Below are 16,971 nucleotides of genomic sequence, written 5' to 3' on the forward strand. Positions count from 1 at the left end.
AAATCACCTTCTCCCCCTTCCTTTCGGAGATGGATGGCTGATATGATCTCAGTCATACAGATGGAGAAACTTAGGTTCTTGAGAACCAATTCAATTAAAAATTTGTCGGCTATCTGGGATCCATTTCTTGCCTACCTGGACGAGGCCGGGGGTGGATGAGCAATTTCCCCCCAGCTGATTTCTCATGGCCCTCATTTGAGATCTAACATTTAGTATTTTTGAGTACTTTGTACAATAGGCATCCCTGTAATATTATGTCTTTTTTTTCGGTTATTTCTTTTTTACACATGTCTGAGCTGGTATGTTTTTGTTGATTTTATTTTTTTTTTGAAAATTAAAAAAAAGGAAAAAAACATGCCTTAGCGTGCGAGGACTCGTGGTGCAATGGAGGCACGCCTGACTCCAGACCAGAAGGCCGTGCATTCAAATCACGCCGGGGTCACAAAGGTTGTGTTGGACTTTGCGATCGCAGTGTTTGCAGCGGGGTCCGTTCAGAGCTTCCTTCCTTCCCCTTTGGTGTCCTCAGCTTCCGCAAATAATCGGCAGACAGGATTTCCCATCTCTGGGCGCCACGGTAGCGTAACGGTTAGAACGGCGATACTCCAACCCAGGGTGTTGGAGTTCAGAGTTCAAAACCGGCGTCCTCTGTGAGGAGTCTGTACGTCCTCCCCGTGGAACGCGAGGGTTTCCTCCGGGTGCTCCAGTTTCCCCCCACAGTCCAAAGACGTGCCAGGCAGGTTGATTGGTCATTGAAGATTGCCCCGAGAATAGGCTGGGGTCGGGGGTCGCTGGCTGGCACAGCTTGAAGGGCCAAAAGGACCTAAATAAATAAATAAATCCAGGTGAAGGATCTTCACCCAAAACACAGTTTGAGCATTTTCCTCCACAGACGCTGACTGGCCCACTGAGTTCCTCCTGCAGCTAGTTTTTACTCCAGACTCCGGCAGCTGCAGTCTCTTGTGTCTGTATAAACACGTCATGTATAACCCCCACCCCCTCCCCACTACCATCAATTCACGCACTAAAATGCTGATTGCCATTCCATTAGCAGAATTACTGTGCATCAGGAAGTAATGTCTAAGGAATTCTCTTGAAGTAAAACGTTCGTGTGTATACACTCCAAATCTTTACTTTATCCATTTCTGTTTGATTTCCCATTGACATGTCCACTCTACTGCTTGATGAGGCCAAAATCAGGTTGGAGGAGCAACACCTCATAACCTACAATCTGATGGCATAAAATCGATTTCTCTAACTTCCGGTAATTTCTCTCCCCTCCCTCCTCTTTTTTTTTCCATTCCCTGTTCTTGTTCCCCTCTCACTCTTTCTCTTCTCCTCACCTCCCCGTCACCTCCCTCTGGTTTCCCTCCTCATCTCTCTCCTCACCTCCCTCTGGTTCCCCTCCTCATCTCTCTCCTCACCTCCCCCATCACCTCCCTCTGGTTCCCCTCCTCATCTCTGACTTCTCCCCACCTCCCCCATCACCTCCCTCTGATTTCCCTCCTCATCTCTCTCCTCACCTCCCCATCACCTCCCTCTGGTTCCCCTCCTCATGTCCTTTCTCGGCCCACTGAAGCACAACTGTTTTGTGGAGAAGGTTTGATGTAATTGCTGCACTCTTCTGAGGGAGGGGTGTCCTCGTCTGCTCCCGCTCCACGCCCTCAAGGATGAGTGAACAGCTCGGGATTTTAATGCAATGAATGTGAACAGACTTGAGGTTTTCATTTTGAGTAGAATGATGTTTCATCCCCATGATTCTGGACGAAGTAAAATTCCCTGAGACTCCCACCTGCCTCTTGCTCAAGACCATACATTCAGGTATGCTGCTTAATATTGGGGCTCCCTTTCCAGAGGTGTCGGTGACTGTGGACGGAGGGGCCCTTGTCATTTGGTGGTTTATTGTGGGGAAGGGTTAGGGACCTTCCCATGAGATTAATGGATTATGCTGACAGATGGATGGGGACGTAGCCTCAAGATTCGGGGGAGTACATTCAGGACAGAGATGAGGAGGAACTACTTTTCCCAGAGAGTGGTGAATCTGTGCAATTCTGTGCCCAATGGAGCAGTGGAGGCTGCCTCAGTAAGTAAATGTAAGACAAGGTTGGATAGATTTTTGCATAGTGGGGGAATTAAGGGTTATGGGGAAAAGGCAGCAGGGGTGGAGATGAGTCCATAGTCAGATAAGCCATCATCTTATTGAATGGCGGAGCAGGCTTGACGGGCCAGATGGCCGACTCCTGCTCCTATTTCTTATGTTTCTTATGATGTTGGATGAGTTTTGCTGATTTATTATCAACATTTCTTCATTGTGATTATAAGGGGGAGGTGAAATGTTGCATAAAGACAAAGGTGAATGATAATGGTGGCTAGACCATTGTAGATGATTGTGCCTACTCAGCAAGAAATGCTAGGTCATACATACGGAGAACGTTGAGTTACACATTTGTTAAAAGATCTGATGAATCTGCAAGCGAATGTGTCACAGTGTTTACATTTCATGATCTGGGTGAGGTCATTTAACCACATGTTGCATTGTGTCAGTGAAAGAAAGAATCACGCTCCCAACTTGTGTAGCCATCTCCTGCTATCTTTCCTTAATCTTACCTGCCATTCAGGTATAGGTGCAAATAGAACTTGCTAAGAACATGCAGTCTCCACTTTCTTGTCCTATTTCACCAGACAATCCCAACTCCAGATTTCATACCTCTAGGTAATGCTGGAACTGAGCTGACAGACTTGTATCATGACCGAACTTCATCGTCACATGCAGCCAACACAGATATGTTCATGTGCTGGCGGAATTAAAACCGCTCTGGCAAACGTGCTTGCTAAAATTTGGGTTTCTGCCCACCTCTGATATCCCCCACTCATTAGACCACTCAAATTCATTGGCCTGATTGTCGTGGGAACCAGGACAGCCACTAGTCTCAGTAAGTATTCCAAACGCTGACAACTAGTGATGGAAACTGGCAGTAAGAACAGGCAGCCGGTGACGATTGAACGGCCAAATAAGTTGTCTGGAGCAGATTAAGTAAATAGGGAACCTGAGGAAAGGAGACCCTTTTCTACTGTGTAATTAGTCATAGAATCAGATCCTTCAGCCCGTCAACTCCATACCAAACCTCAAGCACCATTTATATTAATTATATTTTATTCTTCCTATATTTCCATCAGCTACAACCTCACATTCTACTGCTCACCTCACACTAGGGGCAGCTTGCAATGGCCAAGTAACTTGCCAAAGTTTTTGGAATGTGAGAGGAAAGAGGAAATCCACTCAGTCACACGAGAACGTGCAGACAGCGCCAGCAGTTTGGACTGAGCCATGGATATTGGAACTGTACAACAGCAGTTCCTCTAGTTTTGCATGTGCCACCCAAACAACCTTTCCAGTTCGAGTTTAATTGTCATTCAACCATACGTGAATACCCATTGATACAGCCACATGAAACAGCATTACTTCAGGGCCAAGGGGTGAAAGACAGTACTAACGTACACAGCTCAAGGGGCATATGGCAAAAATATATAGCCCAAGACCCTGAGTCCATGAATGTTACAGCAGTCTGCAGTCAAGTGCAGTATGACTTGCCTTCTGCTGAGTGAACACTGGGGGGCAGCACTGACTCCAGCTTGGATGCTGCACCACATCACCTCCGGCACTCCAGTGGAGCACACTGACTCCAACTCCTCTCTCCTGGGCGGCTTAAACAGGCAACAGCGAGGCTTGAGGCCCAGTTCAACCGAGGCCACGCAGCTTCCCCCACATCCTCCCCTGCCGTCCACCAATAAATCAGTGAATCATGCTTGCAGCATTTCACATCAACAGTGTCCAACAGGGTCTCCGATCACAAGAAAAGTGACCAAGATGATAATTTGTTGTTAGATTGCACACTGTCTTTGTACACTGCAGACATCCCACCTCTCCCGGAAGTTCCGGGAGTCTCCCGCATATTGATAGTGGCTCCCTGATGCCCGCAAATTATATACAATATCCTGGAAATCAATTTTTTTTTAGAGCGAGCAAGCGACAGAGCACAAGAGAGCATGAGCGCCATGGCAGAGTGTTCCAAAAAAAAGAAAATATAAAACATACGTCACCCCAGACTACACTAAAGTGTACCCCTAATAGGGGTCAAAAATAATGATAGTGTTGCTCGCTGCACTGTTTGCAACAGTGACTTTTCTATTGCCCATGGTGGGTTAAGACTGTAAAAGTCATGTTGAGGTGAGTTTAACAGGTGTCATTCATGCATTAGCATAGCTAACATTATTTAAACTAGCTGGCTAGCTGCTAAGGAGCTTCTCTATTGCAGACGTCCCACCTCTCCCGGAAGTTCTGGGAGTCTCCCGCAGATTGATGGAGCTACCTCCCTGAAATGAGTTTTTGCAGGGCGGGATGTCTGACACCTCCAAAGCTTCTCTGGCGCGGGCAGCAGCACGATCTGCACCAAGTTCAGCTCCTACAGTTCCACCAATGAGCAACTTGCTGATGGGGTACACCTGTAAATTCTTAATGTCCAGCAGGGTCTTGTGATCATAAAAAAAATACATTTAAAAAAGACAGTAAAACCTTTGGTTGGCCCTGTAGAAGCTGTTGCAATCAAGCGGCCACCATCGTACTGGAAACTTCAGTTTGTATCAGAACTGGCCAGTTCCTATGAATGATTATCAATCTGTAAGTTAATTCAGTTTCTCCCTTCCCTTGGGGGAGCAGGCTAGATGGGTGGAATGCTGTTCCTAATTATGGTCTAGACTCTAAAAGCAACTTGAACTGATGAGATCTTCCAGCATTTTCTTCTTATACCGGTTTGGATTAACACTTAGGTTTGGCATTTTTAGTTGCATTCTTATTTCCTCCTCGTAATGGATGTTTCCAGGCTGGCCTCAGCAGGAAATTAAAGATAAGGCACAAGAGGAAGTGATACAGGTGCGTACAACTAAAACATTTAAAATACATTTGGACGGGTAAATGTAGAGGAAAGGTTTAGCAGAAGATTATTAAACGCTGGGAAAACCTCAGATAAACAACTCGGTGAGCATGGACAAGTTGGGCCAAAGGGCTTTTTCTCCGTGCCGAATAACTGTCCGACTGTATACAGGGCGGAACAAAGAAACTCGGAACCTTCACGCGCAGTTGGCGGAAGTATGTTCGCCCGGTGGAATGAGCCGGTGCGCATCTAGCGGCGAAGGTGAGTGAACCTGGTCCCGAATGACCGGGAAGTTGGCGGGCGGAGGCTCCTGGTCATCGGTGTTGTAGTCCTGGTTAGCACTGATGACCGGTAGAGGTTCCCTGGTTATCGTTGGTGACTGGTAGAGGGGTCGTGGTTATTGTGGGTGACCGGTGAAGGAGTTCTGGTAATCGTTGGTGATCGGTAGAAGGGTTGTGGTTATCGCTGGTGGAGGGCAGAGAAATGCGCCGAAATTGAGTGGGGTGCTGCATTGTTCGAATCTGACAGGGTGTTACTCAGTTTCTGAAAACAACCATTGAGAGGAAGAGAATCGACAATTATGTTGAATACTTTAAGCAGAGGGAGGGAATCTGAATTAACGTTCTTCCCCAGACCTGAACCGTGGACTGGGATAATAAGCTTCTGACTTGTGAGGTCAGAGTTGCAGGTATAATTGAGTAAACCTCCATAGTATGCTTGTTGCTGGCATAGATTCCCTTACTCCCAAATTTCCTTAGACGTGTCCAATTAAAAACACTCTCGTTATGTCCCAAACATTTGTTTAAAGCACTTGCATGCCTGTCTGTTGTTACAGAATCAGCCTGAAGTTCAAAAAAAGGGAGAAAGGAAGATTTGTGTGTATCAAGTAGTCTCCTGAATCTCCGGAAGTATTTTCTAGCCTAATTAAGTACTTTTGAAATGTAATTACTCTTGTAATGTAGGAAGGAAGTACACACGGCAAGCTACCCAAATCAATTTGTTAGTCAGCTGCTGACAGAAAGTAAAAGCTGCAAGCTACTGCTAGAAAACCCAGATCTGTGATATGCCTAGATTTTTGCACTGTTTTGCAGGTTGTCTTTGCGATGCTGTTTCAGTGGAGGTTCTATGTAACCTAATCATATTTTATAGTTGAAGGGAGATATTGTGAGAGTGTCTGTTCTCCTTCAAAGGGGTGATCTGTGCCCTCCTGTTTGCTCCGAGGCATGAATTACTAACAGTGAATACCACCAGTGTTTTCCACAGTTCTCCAAGATAATCAAATCAACAGTGATATCCTCTCCCAGGCCAACATCCTCAAATCTGAAACCTAATTCCATTCAGCTGGTTCAAATGACAGGCTTGCATGCCCACAGACTCCCAAAACAAACACTGCGTTCCAAGCTCTGTCATGTAAAGATTACTGGGAAGAAGTGTATTATAAACAAACAAACGATTGCGCGCCCCCCCCCCCAGGAGTATTTGGGATGCAGAAGCCCAGTATAACTGGCAGAAGGAGCACACCACCAACCAAGCTATTTGTCACTGGCAGAATTTCTGGGTCCCACATTTAGTTATCAGCCACTTTAGAACAGCACAAAAGTAGTGAGTCATCCTCAATCCTGAAGGAGTGTCGAAACAGTGCAACTATGGGCATGTTGAAGGAGAATTTTAAACTGGGTTGTATTCCTCCCCAAACACTTTTTCAAACAAGAAATGAAAAATGGTTAATTTATACAGCGTCTTTGCCATTCATTTAGTTCACGATGCGTCTGATCTTTAGCCTAGGTATTTTCCTGTTCAGTCTCTCTATTTACTGTTTCTCTGCACTATAGCAACCCAGAGCTGATGGTAACTGAGATTAACAACCTTCTGAGGAAAAAAAAATTCTCATTGTTGAACAGTTGACACCCAATCCTGAGATTTTGTGACCATGCCCCACCCCTATCAAAGACTGGTCTTTTAGAGAATTGACCTACTGATCTTTATTCAGTCAGATCTCAAGTGCTTTCTTCAATTTCCTCACCTAAATGGGCAAGATTTTGTAATAACTTTTTTTTGTTACTTCCAAATTTACCTTCTGAGGGAAGTGTGTATTTTGATGAACAAGGCACCGTGTCAGAATGTGGAACAATTGGAACTACACCATGTGTATATTTGAATTCTCCTCCTTTATTTGTTTTCTTTCTTTCTTAGGTCTTGACCTTGTTTCCCACTGCTGCAATGCAGATGATGACCTTTACATCAGCTTCTACTAACAGATAGAATTGGAAACCATGCCCTACTTGCACGGATTTCGACGAATTATCTTCGAGTATCAGCCTCTAGTCGATCAAATTCTTAGGGTTGTAGGGTTGCAGGAACCAACTGGAGAGGCTGGTGAGGAAAATCCAACCAGGTGAGTTAATGGAATTAGAATTTCTCACATCCATCTCACAACATGAGGGAGTAAAAATTTTTATGTTGCGATTCCATCACTACGTAGAAGCAATGAGGAAGGGAAATGTGGGAGGGCATTGTCCAAACACTAGATTATATACATAATTATTTTGTGTATTTGTGTACAGTCAGATATGCAATCAGATCAATGTGTATTGATAAATCTAATGGCCTGGTGATAGGCACATACAGTCTATGTTGTGGGGTGTAGAGAGGTTTCCTGAACACAGCAGATAGCTTCATAGTCTTGTTGCAGGCATCTATTTTATAAATATTGGAGAATTTGTTAAAGTTCTCTCAGCATATCTTAAGTTCTGACTGTTGCTTGGTTAGGCTCCACGGTCTCAAGGTGAATCATTAAGCTGAGCCCCTTTCTGCCATCACAGGAGGATGCAAATGATCCATGGCCCTATTTTGGGAGGGGTAAAAAGGGGGAATTCTCTCCAGGGTCCAACACTTACCATCATTAGCATCACTAAGAAGTTTACTTACATGATCTCGTTACTGGTTGTGGGACTTTTTGATAATATACACTATTGACAGCGCATTTCTTAAACAACAACAGTCTTCCCTTCATTACTTGTAAACTGCAAAGGAGTCCTCTGAGCTCTTTGTGAGAATTCTAGGACTATGATTACCATTATATTTGTCGGTACGTGCATGAGGGATTTCAGACTAATGTGAGTAAATGTACTTACCAACGGATCAGACTTCTGATGGAATCACACAAGGGGCTGACTGGTGCCTCCTGTTTCCCAAACAGGTGTTGAATTGAGTGTTGGTATTGAACATGAGAAGTCCATAGTCCACAATATTTTTTTTTCTGATTTTCCTCTGCGCGAGATTTATCCAGACTTCCATTTGGTTAAGATTTTTGTGATCGGGTTACAGCGAGGTTCCTGTGACTGCAACGGACGCAGTGGCACTGCAGGGGCTGCTGGAGAGAGAGGCACAATCGCCCTTCTACGTGGAAGCTATCAGCTATGCTTTGTTTAAAGTGGCTGAGGCAGGTCTGACCACCGCAGCTGAGAAACTGCTGACGCATGGAGCTGACCTCAACTTCGAAGGTTAGTCTACATCCTGAGAGCGGGATGTATTTCATATATATTTATGCTGTTCGCCTCGTGGTTGAGCTCCCATTTCCAAGCACTTGTCGTGTACAGTTTCTCATTTATTAGTGACAATTCTGTATGTATGGCTTTTGGTTGTGATCTCCCTAAGTGGAAACAATTTCCTTATGTCCACCTGTCAAGCGTGTTTACTTCTGATGATGTACCGTGCTAATCACAAATACAGTAATCTGTGCATTTTGAAGCCTAGACTGGTTAGCTCTCAGCATTGGGATTCCTGGTGTGAGAGCACCTGTTTCCGTACTTTAACCAGTAGAAGGTGATCTTTGATGCTTTTCTCTCATAGCCTGTACTGTGGCAATGAACTCTGACCCGGTGGGTTAGAGATTTCTGTGGCCGGCATGAAGTGAAATCAGAAGTAAAGAGTGGGTTATGCTGACTGATTCTGGCAGACCTTAGTTTCACGATGGAGTGGTGTCGTGTGTTTTCAATAGATCCCGTGACGTATTACTCAGCGTTGCACATAGCAGTCCTGCGCAACCAGCCTGACACGGTAGAACTGCTGGTCCGGCATGGAGCAGACATCAACAAGAGAGACCGGGTAAGCGAGAGACACTTAGTCTGAACTTCCAAACCGTCTCATTGCTGAGTCTATCATCTCTCTCATTCGCTGGCTTACACTGACCTTTGTTTTACTTCCTCAGCTTAAAATCGTTATCAATCTTTTCAAATCCCCTCCAGGGCCTCTCCTTTTCCTGTGTCTGTAGCCCTAAAACTGCTGAAGATTCTTCACTCCTTCAGTTCTGACCTCTTAGACATCCCTGATTTCCTTCTAATTCCATTAGCAATTGTCCTGTCAGCTGCCAATAAGGAGATTTTTTCAATAAACTTGCCTGTTTCTCTCTCCTCTGAGCTGCTTGTTAAAGCTATCTTTGTCCACGTTTTATTTCTGACAGTGGTAATAACTCCATGCATGACTTCGTATCAAATACAGTTAAATCCATGTCCATGGATTACCACAGGGCATTTTGTCACACTGACAACAATATGTAAAGACAAGTTGTTAGTTCAGTGAACAGTACATTTCAATGGTAAATCAGAATGTTAAACTTCATGGCTCTCTTGTCAGATTCAAAACCAGCCATTTGCTTTGGTCCAGTTCACAAACACTCAGCTGGGTCTCAACTCAAAATGTCCGCTCTTAATTTCCCACCACAAAATGCGGCCTGACACCCCGAGTTCCTCCAGCAAATTCTTCCTGCTCCAGATTTCAGCATCTACACTCATGTGCCTCATGGTTTATCTGTTTCAATATCACTATCCTGTTCCTCCTGCACATTTTTACCTTTTTGTCAAGAAATTTATCTGCTCCTTCTTAAAAATGTTTTATGATTTGACCTCCACACCTTCTGTAATTGATAATAATTAAATGGAATTATTTGTATTTCCCCAGATCATGGGCTAAAGTTGGTGGGGAGGAGGAGGTTGATGAATACCTGTTACCCAGGATAATGTTCCCTTTTTGACATGAGTTAAATCCATTGCACAGACGTTGACCATAACTTTGGCTAGTGCTCGAGCAGGAGCTCAGGTAGAACAGAGTTCCTTTGCTTTTGGATTAAGCAAATTGTCTGTGAATATTCTCTCAGGTTAATGCCACGTTACTATTTGGTAAAAAGTATTTAACCCAAGCTGTCACCTTTCTATTGGGATCCTTGCCATTTGCAAAGCAGTGGACAGGTTTTGCAATGTTATAACAGTGAATATGCGTTGGTAGTTATTAGCTGTGAAGTGTTTAGGGATATCTGAGGGGTGAGAAGGTGCTGTACAGATGTGGGTCCTAACAGTCTCTTTTCCCCCGGTGCAGGTTCACAGCAGCAGCCCACTAGACCTTGCCAGTGAAGAATTAGAACGTTTGCCTTGCCTGCGGCGGCTTCTGGATCTCGGTGCCGATATAAATGGAGTTGACAGGACTGGTCAGCCGCCTTCTCTTGACTTGTTTATTTTAGAGGCTTTCATTTGCCCCAAAATGATGTGTTCTATGTGTCTGTCTTCTCTCTGTCAGGAAAATCAGCCTTGCTGCATGCTCTGGCCAGCAGTGATGGAGTACAGGTACACAACATCGACAACATCAAGCTGCTCCTTGAGAGGGGTATGATAAGTTTTACTGCTTCCCCTGATTTCCGAGATGTAAGCTGTACTAGTGAGTCCGTGTTGTGGATACTCTCGCTCCGCATCCTAGAGTCAGAGACTCTCAGGATCTTTTCGCTTCCCTTCCCCTTGTGCCAACAGTAGGTTCAGGGCACCGATGTTGTTAAAGCATTAGTGCTATTGTCACATTTGAGATCATTTAGATAAAAGATATCGGATCAGAATTAAACAGTTTGGCCCATTGAGTCTGCTCCATTAAATCACGGCTGATTTTATTTTAATCTCCTTACCAATCAAGAACCTATCAATCTCTGCCTATTAATGGAAACATGCTCTCCATATCCATTCCATCAGGCCTTTCAAAACAATGAAATTCTCCACTCATCCTTCTGAAACCCATTCAGTACAGAACCAGAGATGTCAAACGTTCTTCATGTGTTCCACGATGACATGGCCTCCACAGCCTTCTGTTACAATAATTCCACAGATTCATTATACTCAGGTTGAAGAAATTCCTCTTCATCTCTGTTCTAACGGGATGCCCCTTTATTCTGAGACTGTTCCCTTACTGCAGGGATTTTTTATGCCACGGCCTCCTACCATTAACCGAGTGCTCCATGGGCCCCAGGTTGGAAACCTCTGACTTAGATCCTAGACTCTCCTATTAATGGAAACATTCTCTCCATCAGGCCTTTCAATACAATGAGATTCTCCCCTCGTCCCTCTGAAATCCATTCAGTCCAGAGCCAGGGACGTAAAACGTTCCTTGTGTGTTAAGCTGTTTACTTCTGGGAGCCTCCTCTGAACACTCTCCATAGCCAGCACATCTTTCCTTAGATAGGGGCCCAAAATTGTATTCCAAATGAAGTCTGGCCAACGTATTTTAAAGCTTCAGCAGTTCATCCTTCATTTTATATTCCAGTCCTCTCCAAATGAGTACAGCTGCAATCGCTTTCTTTACTACAGACTCAACCTGCAAGTTAACCTTCAAGGAATCCTGTGCACTAAGACTCCCAAGTCCCTTTGCACCTCTGATTTCTGAATTTTCTCCCCATATCGGAAATATCTGCACCTTTATTCCTCCTGCATAACCACACACGTCCCAACACTATTCCATCTGCCACTTTTTTGCCCCCACTTCAAACCTGTCCAATCCAGATTTGGGATGTCTAGGTTATAAAATACACTCACTGAATTCTAAACTTTCCGAAGATGGAACCAGAGAAGGGGTTGCTCAGAACTACTTGGAGCAGTGTTTTTGAGATTTATTTTCTGCATGGGCTCATAATCCCAGATAATGTACTTTGGGATTCCTGAGTGATGGGATATGTCTACTCCCGGACCCCTAGGGTTCCATTTTATTGCTGTGGTTTAGAACTGGAGTCTTCAGCCTTTCCTTAATGGCATGTGGTGTGAATGCATTCAGCTGAAAATGGGCATCTATGATGATGGGAACCTCGGGAGGAAAACAAAATGGATCATCACTCACATTTCTTTGATACGGGTGCTAGGGAAAGGCCTGTAACATCAAGAAGGGTGCCACCCACCCTACTCATGGACTGTTTGTCCCACTCCCATCAGGGTGGAGGCTACAAAGCATTCACACCTGAACCACCAGACTCAAAAACAGTTACTTTCCCCAAGCAGTAAGGCTGATCGACACCTCCACCCACCAACCCACCCTTCTACACCCCCACCATCACTACTTTATCATTTTCTGTAAGAGTTATCTCCTGTGTCTAGTGTCACTTTATGGACATACAAACAATCTGTGTATATAAGTTATCATAGGTATTTATATTTAGTGTTTTTTTTCTTATTGTTTCCTTTATTTTAGTGTGTTTCTTTTTTGTGCTGAATCAGATCCGAAGTAACAGTTATTTCATTCTCCTTTACAGTTGTGTACCAGAAATGACATTAAACAATCTTGGTTCTAGATACTCATAGTCATAAAGTAGCAGGACCAGGCCATTTGGCCCATCTAATCCATGCTGAATGATTATTCTGTCTAGCCCCATTGATCTGCTCCTGGACCATAGCCCTCCCACCCATGTGCTTACCCAAACGTCTATGAAAAATTGAAATTGAACCTGCATCCACCACTTCCACACTCTCGCCACCCTCTGAGCAAAGAAGTTACTCAGTGAAGAACTCGTATGCTGGTTTCTGCTTTTGCTGATGATGGGCTGTTTTTGGAACTTTTTCTTTAAACAGTCTAAATGTCCATAATCGTTTATGACTGCAGGGCGTTGATTAAGTTCATTGGTTGAAGGATAACCTAGTGTTATTTGTTTTATTTTGAAGTGTTGTGACTGTTATAGAAAGTGTAACAACGAATTAAGTGCCACAGTGAGTTCCAACAAACGTGTGGAATGGGAAGTGTTGGGGAATTTACCGGCAAAGTGTAGGATAAGGCTTGCAGTTAGCCAGGGAATATTTGGAGTGAGGTTTTACAGAGAAATAAATTTAAGAATATGTATTAATCTTGATGAGGTGGGATAATTTCTTCACAGTCAAGCTGAGAAAAATCCAGTGCACCCAAGGCTACCCAGATATTTCAGAACAAAAACCTGCCCATTCTATTCAGGCTCGTGCTTTATTGAAGTGGCTGAGACACTGGCAAAGGGAAGCCACTCAGCTCCTCAAGACTGTTCTGGCTTTTAGTTAGATCATGGCTGACCTCATTTACCCACCCCGCCAACATCACTTGATACACTTACCTATTGATCGCAGTAATGGAAGCTTTAATTGCTCCTCTATAGCCATATGCTTTCAGCTTTACACTATTGAATGCTTGAAAATGCTTCGAAGTTTCACCTCTGAATGCCCTAGTGTTGATCATATATTGTCATTCCTCATTTCCCCCAAGCAAAATGGTTTCTTAATAACTTTTTAGGATTAACATTTTATGTTTGATCATTTCTCAGTAGTGGAATACAAGCTCTCTGTGCACTTTTTCTGTTATTTTATATCTCTTTTTCAAGTATTACTATTCATTCTGGTGAATTTGTGCTCCATCTCCTGTCAAAGCCAATGTATTCCTAATGTACAACGGCAGCACTGTAAAGAATGCCAGAGAGTGTCTGAAAAGTTTTTGTACAACTTAAGGGTGACATTCTTCCTTTGTATGCCAATCCCCTTTTAAGGTAAAAGCGAACAGTTCATTAGATGATCGTCAGACAGCTTTGACCAAGTGATACTTAAATTTATCTCGTAACTAGGATCACCAAAATGTTAGATGCTCATTATCACATTGATGTTTGTGGGAATTTACACTGTGTAAGTTAGATTACTTCATTGCAACAGGCATGACGCAAGTATTTTATTGTCCTGTAAAATGGTTTGAGATGTTCTGAACACGAGATTCTGCAGGTACTGGAAAGCTTGAGCAACATGTACAAAATGCTGGAGAAACTCAGGGAGTCAGACAGCATCTATGGAAGGGAATAAACAGTCGATGTTTCAAGCCAAGTCTGCCCCCTTCCTTTGCAGTGCTGATGAGGAGGCTCAAAACATCGACTGTTTGTACCCATCTGTAGGTGCTGCCTGATTTGGTGAGTTCCTCCAGCGTCTTGTGTGTGTTGCTAGGGATGTCCTGAGCTACTGAAGATTCCAGTATGTCTGTATCTTTTTTTAATAATCAAAACGTCAAACTTAAAGTCATGTGTTTGCCTCTCAGGTGCAGATGTGAAAGCAAACATGATAGATGGCGACAACGTCTTCACATTCATTGTATTTCTTCTGGGTGAGACAGAAGGTAGAGACCAGACCGAGACTGAAACCCTCAGGCACTTCTGCTTGCATGCCACTCAGCTGCTGCTCGCCCATTCTGCTCAACCCGACGCGTGTCAACCTGAAGATTCCCTCATCTACACCTGCATTAATCAGTTTGAAGTCCATCTCCCAATCATACAAGTTCTCCTGGACTCGGGGGCTTCCAACCATTGCCCTGACCACGGCCCTTCCTGCTGGTCCGGATTCACACTTCTCTTTGAGAGACTGCGTACGCTGTTAAACGGACCTGAGACCGGAATCACACACCAAGAAGCCTTGCGCCGAGCAGGTGTGGCCTTGGACCTAATGCTGGGCAATGCAACGCGTCCCTGGCTGCCTTTAGGCTGGGAAATCAAACCGACAGCTTACTCCATCTACACAGACCAAGTACTGGCGTTGTCCAGGCCCCTGAAACTACTGGAGTTTTCTCCAGCCTCACTGAAGCATCTGTGCAGGGTGGACATCCGACGACTTCTGAGGCCCGTGCCTTTGGATCATAAGGTGAAAGCCCTGCCACTGCCAGACCGGTTGAAGTGGTTTTTGTTGATAGAAAATAGTAAGAGTGAGGATGAAGTCATGCAATAGTAAAGGCAGAGGGCAACTTAGCAGTGATTTAAGACTAGTCATTGTCTGGGGCAGAGATCTGGATTTCTGCTGCTGGTCTGAGGTTGACTGTCAGAACCCAACAGTATTTGACGACTTGAACAGTATTGAGGTATGAGACCACAAACAGGCTCATGGAGAAAGAGTCTCTGCTGACATTGTTACACAATCTGTACAGATAGACTAGTGAAGTCCAGACATGAATGATAATTTCTGTACCATAGCTTAGGTCAACCAGTTTGAAGACTTTAATATTTCTGCAGCAATGAATTCAACTCTCAACTGGTAATTGTAAGATTTCTATGCTTGATCTAAGATCCCAAACTTATACAAGAGATTAGATGCTACATGTGAAATTCTATACTTAACCGAAAAAAACTACATTGGGTTATTCCCAAGAGTATGCATTCCATTGTCTTCCAATTGAAATAGGGAATGTGTGGGCAGGTGAAATATCCGGTACCAAAAAGGTTGAACTCTTATCTGCACAGTTGGACTAGGTTGGTGCTCAGTGTCGGGACAGAGGGGTCAACAAAAATAGTCGGAGTTTTGCTCTTTGGTTGAGATATTAAACTGAGAATTGCATTGGCTCTTTCATTGCTCCTTCACCCATTCCAAGCATTGTGTGTCTTTGTGTCTGTCCTGAGTAACATTCAACCAACCACAAAAATAAGTCAACATCTTTGGTGTTTATGAGCTCTTGTTGTACATAAAATGCCTGTGTTTTCCAACATGATTACAGGTTTCTGAACTGCAAAACCCATGTTAATGTACATGGCACTTTGCTTTTATACAGCATTCACCACATCTGTCACGCAGTGGCAATTCTTACAGGAGTTAAATCATCAGCGCTGTGGCTGGTTTACCTCTGCCATTCTGCGGGTAGTGTTGAGATTAGACAGGCAAGGGGTAGTACCTGCCTCTTTCACTCTTTATTCTGAAATTAGATCGTTGTATGTTGTGAAGCCTATAGGGAGATCAGTTTTCGATAAGTACAAAGAATCAAACAACCTTGCTTGTGGAGGACAGGGAACGTATTACACATGTCCCATATGAAAACAGGAATTTGTTTAAATTCATATGTTGTGTGTTGTTTTGACCTGAGATTTTCAGTGTTTTTGATGCACGTTGAGTGATGGAAGGGAGCAGATGCTAAATGTTGAGGCTCTCAAACCTGTGGTGAGGGAGCAGTTTGCTTCAAGGCATAGGGTAATAAGTTATCCTTTGCTGTCAACCTTGGCTGAGGTGAGGAATGGGGGACTGTAAACGTTGGAGGAGCTGTTTGCTCAGATCAGCCAAGTCCTGATGGTTTTGGCCCATTGCTAAGTGCATTTAAGGTTTAAGGGTACTGAGTAGTGCTTTGGGTGATGGATAGTCCAGATGGGTGTATTGCCAACCCCATTGGCAGAAAGAGCTAGGTGACAAAAATAGTAGGGTGTCTTACAGACAGGTCAGTGCTCACATTTCAAGGTACCATATGAGAGATGGTATCTCCTACCCACCAGATATTGACTCTCAGCTGGGATTACTAACTTCAAGTCCTCAAACAAACAGTGTATATCTTTTGATTTCAATAACATTTCTTTACTTTATTGGAAGCAGATATTGCTTTGGTAAAAAATTGATTTTTAATTATCCTTTGTAGCTGTGTGAAAATAGACCCGCTCCTGTGTTTTGACCTTTGACCCCTTTCTCAAAATTTAGTTTCTTTCATAAACTGTATGTAAATGTACAATAATTCAGAAACACAAATTGCAGCCAGAATTGTTTTAATAAATATATTTCTGATTATGCATAGTGTGAACTCTTGGAAAAGACCTAAAGCATAGATTGGAACCTCTAAAACTTTGCTTGAGGATTCTCGGCCTGCTTGCAGTATAACCATTCCTCATGAGTACTTTTTCAGATGTTTCACACTTAAGTTTTGCTTAAGACATAAATTTGAACTTTGGAGCCGATCATTCTGCATCACTGAATCATGGACGACTAGAAGGCCAACATGTTTTGGA

The 16,971-nt window shown here is 43.8% G+C and overlaps 1 protein-coding gene across 5 annotated transcripts; it reads left to right on the forward strand.

The window, feature by feature from the left end:
- Positions 1-5,147: 5,147 nt before the first annotated feature.
- On the forward strand, positions 5,148-16,753 carry asb6 (ankyrin repeat and SOCS box containing 6). 5 transcript variants are annotated; one of them, XM_072240405.1, is made up of 7 exons: positions 5,148-5,189; positions 7,122-7,323; positions 8,256-8,431; positions 8,929-9,035; positions 10,302-10,410; positions 10,500-10,586; positions 14,265-16,753. In XM_072240405.1, the coding sequence occupies exons 2-7, from the start codon at positions 7,202-7,204 to the stop codon at positions 14,942-14,944; spliced, it is 1,281 nt and encodes a 426-aa protein (XP_072096506.1). In that variant the 5' UTR covers positions 5,148-5,189; positions 7,122-7,201; the 3' UTR covers positions 14,945-16,753. The 5 variants fall into 5 exon arrangements, with proteins under 5 accessions (XP_072096506.1, XP_072096505.1, XP_072096510.1 ...); XM_072240404.1 differs by lacking the exon at positions 5,148-5,189 and adding an exon at positions 5,205-5,355; XM_072240407.1 differs by lacking the exon at positions 5,148-5,189 and adding an exon at positions 5,384-5,616.
- Positions 16,754-16,971: the final 218 nt, after the last annotated feature.

The sequence above is a fragment of the Mobula birostris genome, chromosome 22, assembly GCF_030028105.1.
Source record: "Mobula birostris isolate sMobBir1 chromosome 22, sMobBir1.hap1, whole genome shotgun sequence".
Lineage (NCBI taxonomy): Eukaryota > Metazoa > Chordata > Chondrichthyes > Myliobatiformes > Myliobatidae > Mobula > Mobula birostris.

Bases quoted from the DNA above. Each gene is read 5' to 3' on its own strand.
- asb6 (XM_072240405.1), top strand. From the start codon at position 7,202: ATGCCCTACTTGCACGGATTTCGACGAATTATCTTCGAGTATCAGCCT. The intron at 7,324-8,255 runs GTGAGTTAATGG...ATCGGGTTACAG, and splicing joins GGTGAGGAAAATCCAACCAG to CGAGGTTCCTGTGACTGCAA. The intron at 9,036-10,301 runs GTAAGCGAGAGA...CCCCCGGTGCAG, and splicing joins ACATCAACAAGAGAGACCGG to GTTCACAGCAGCAGCCCACT.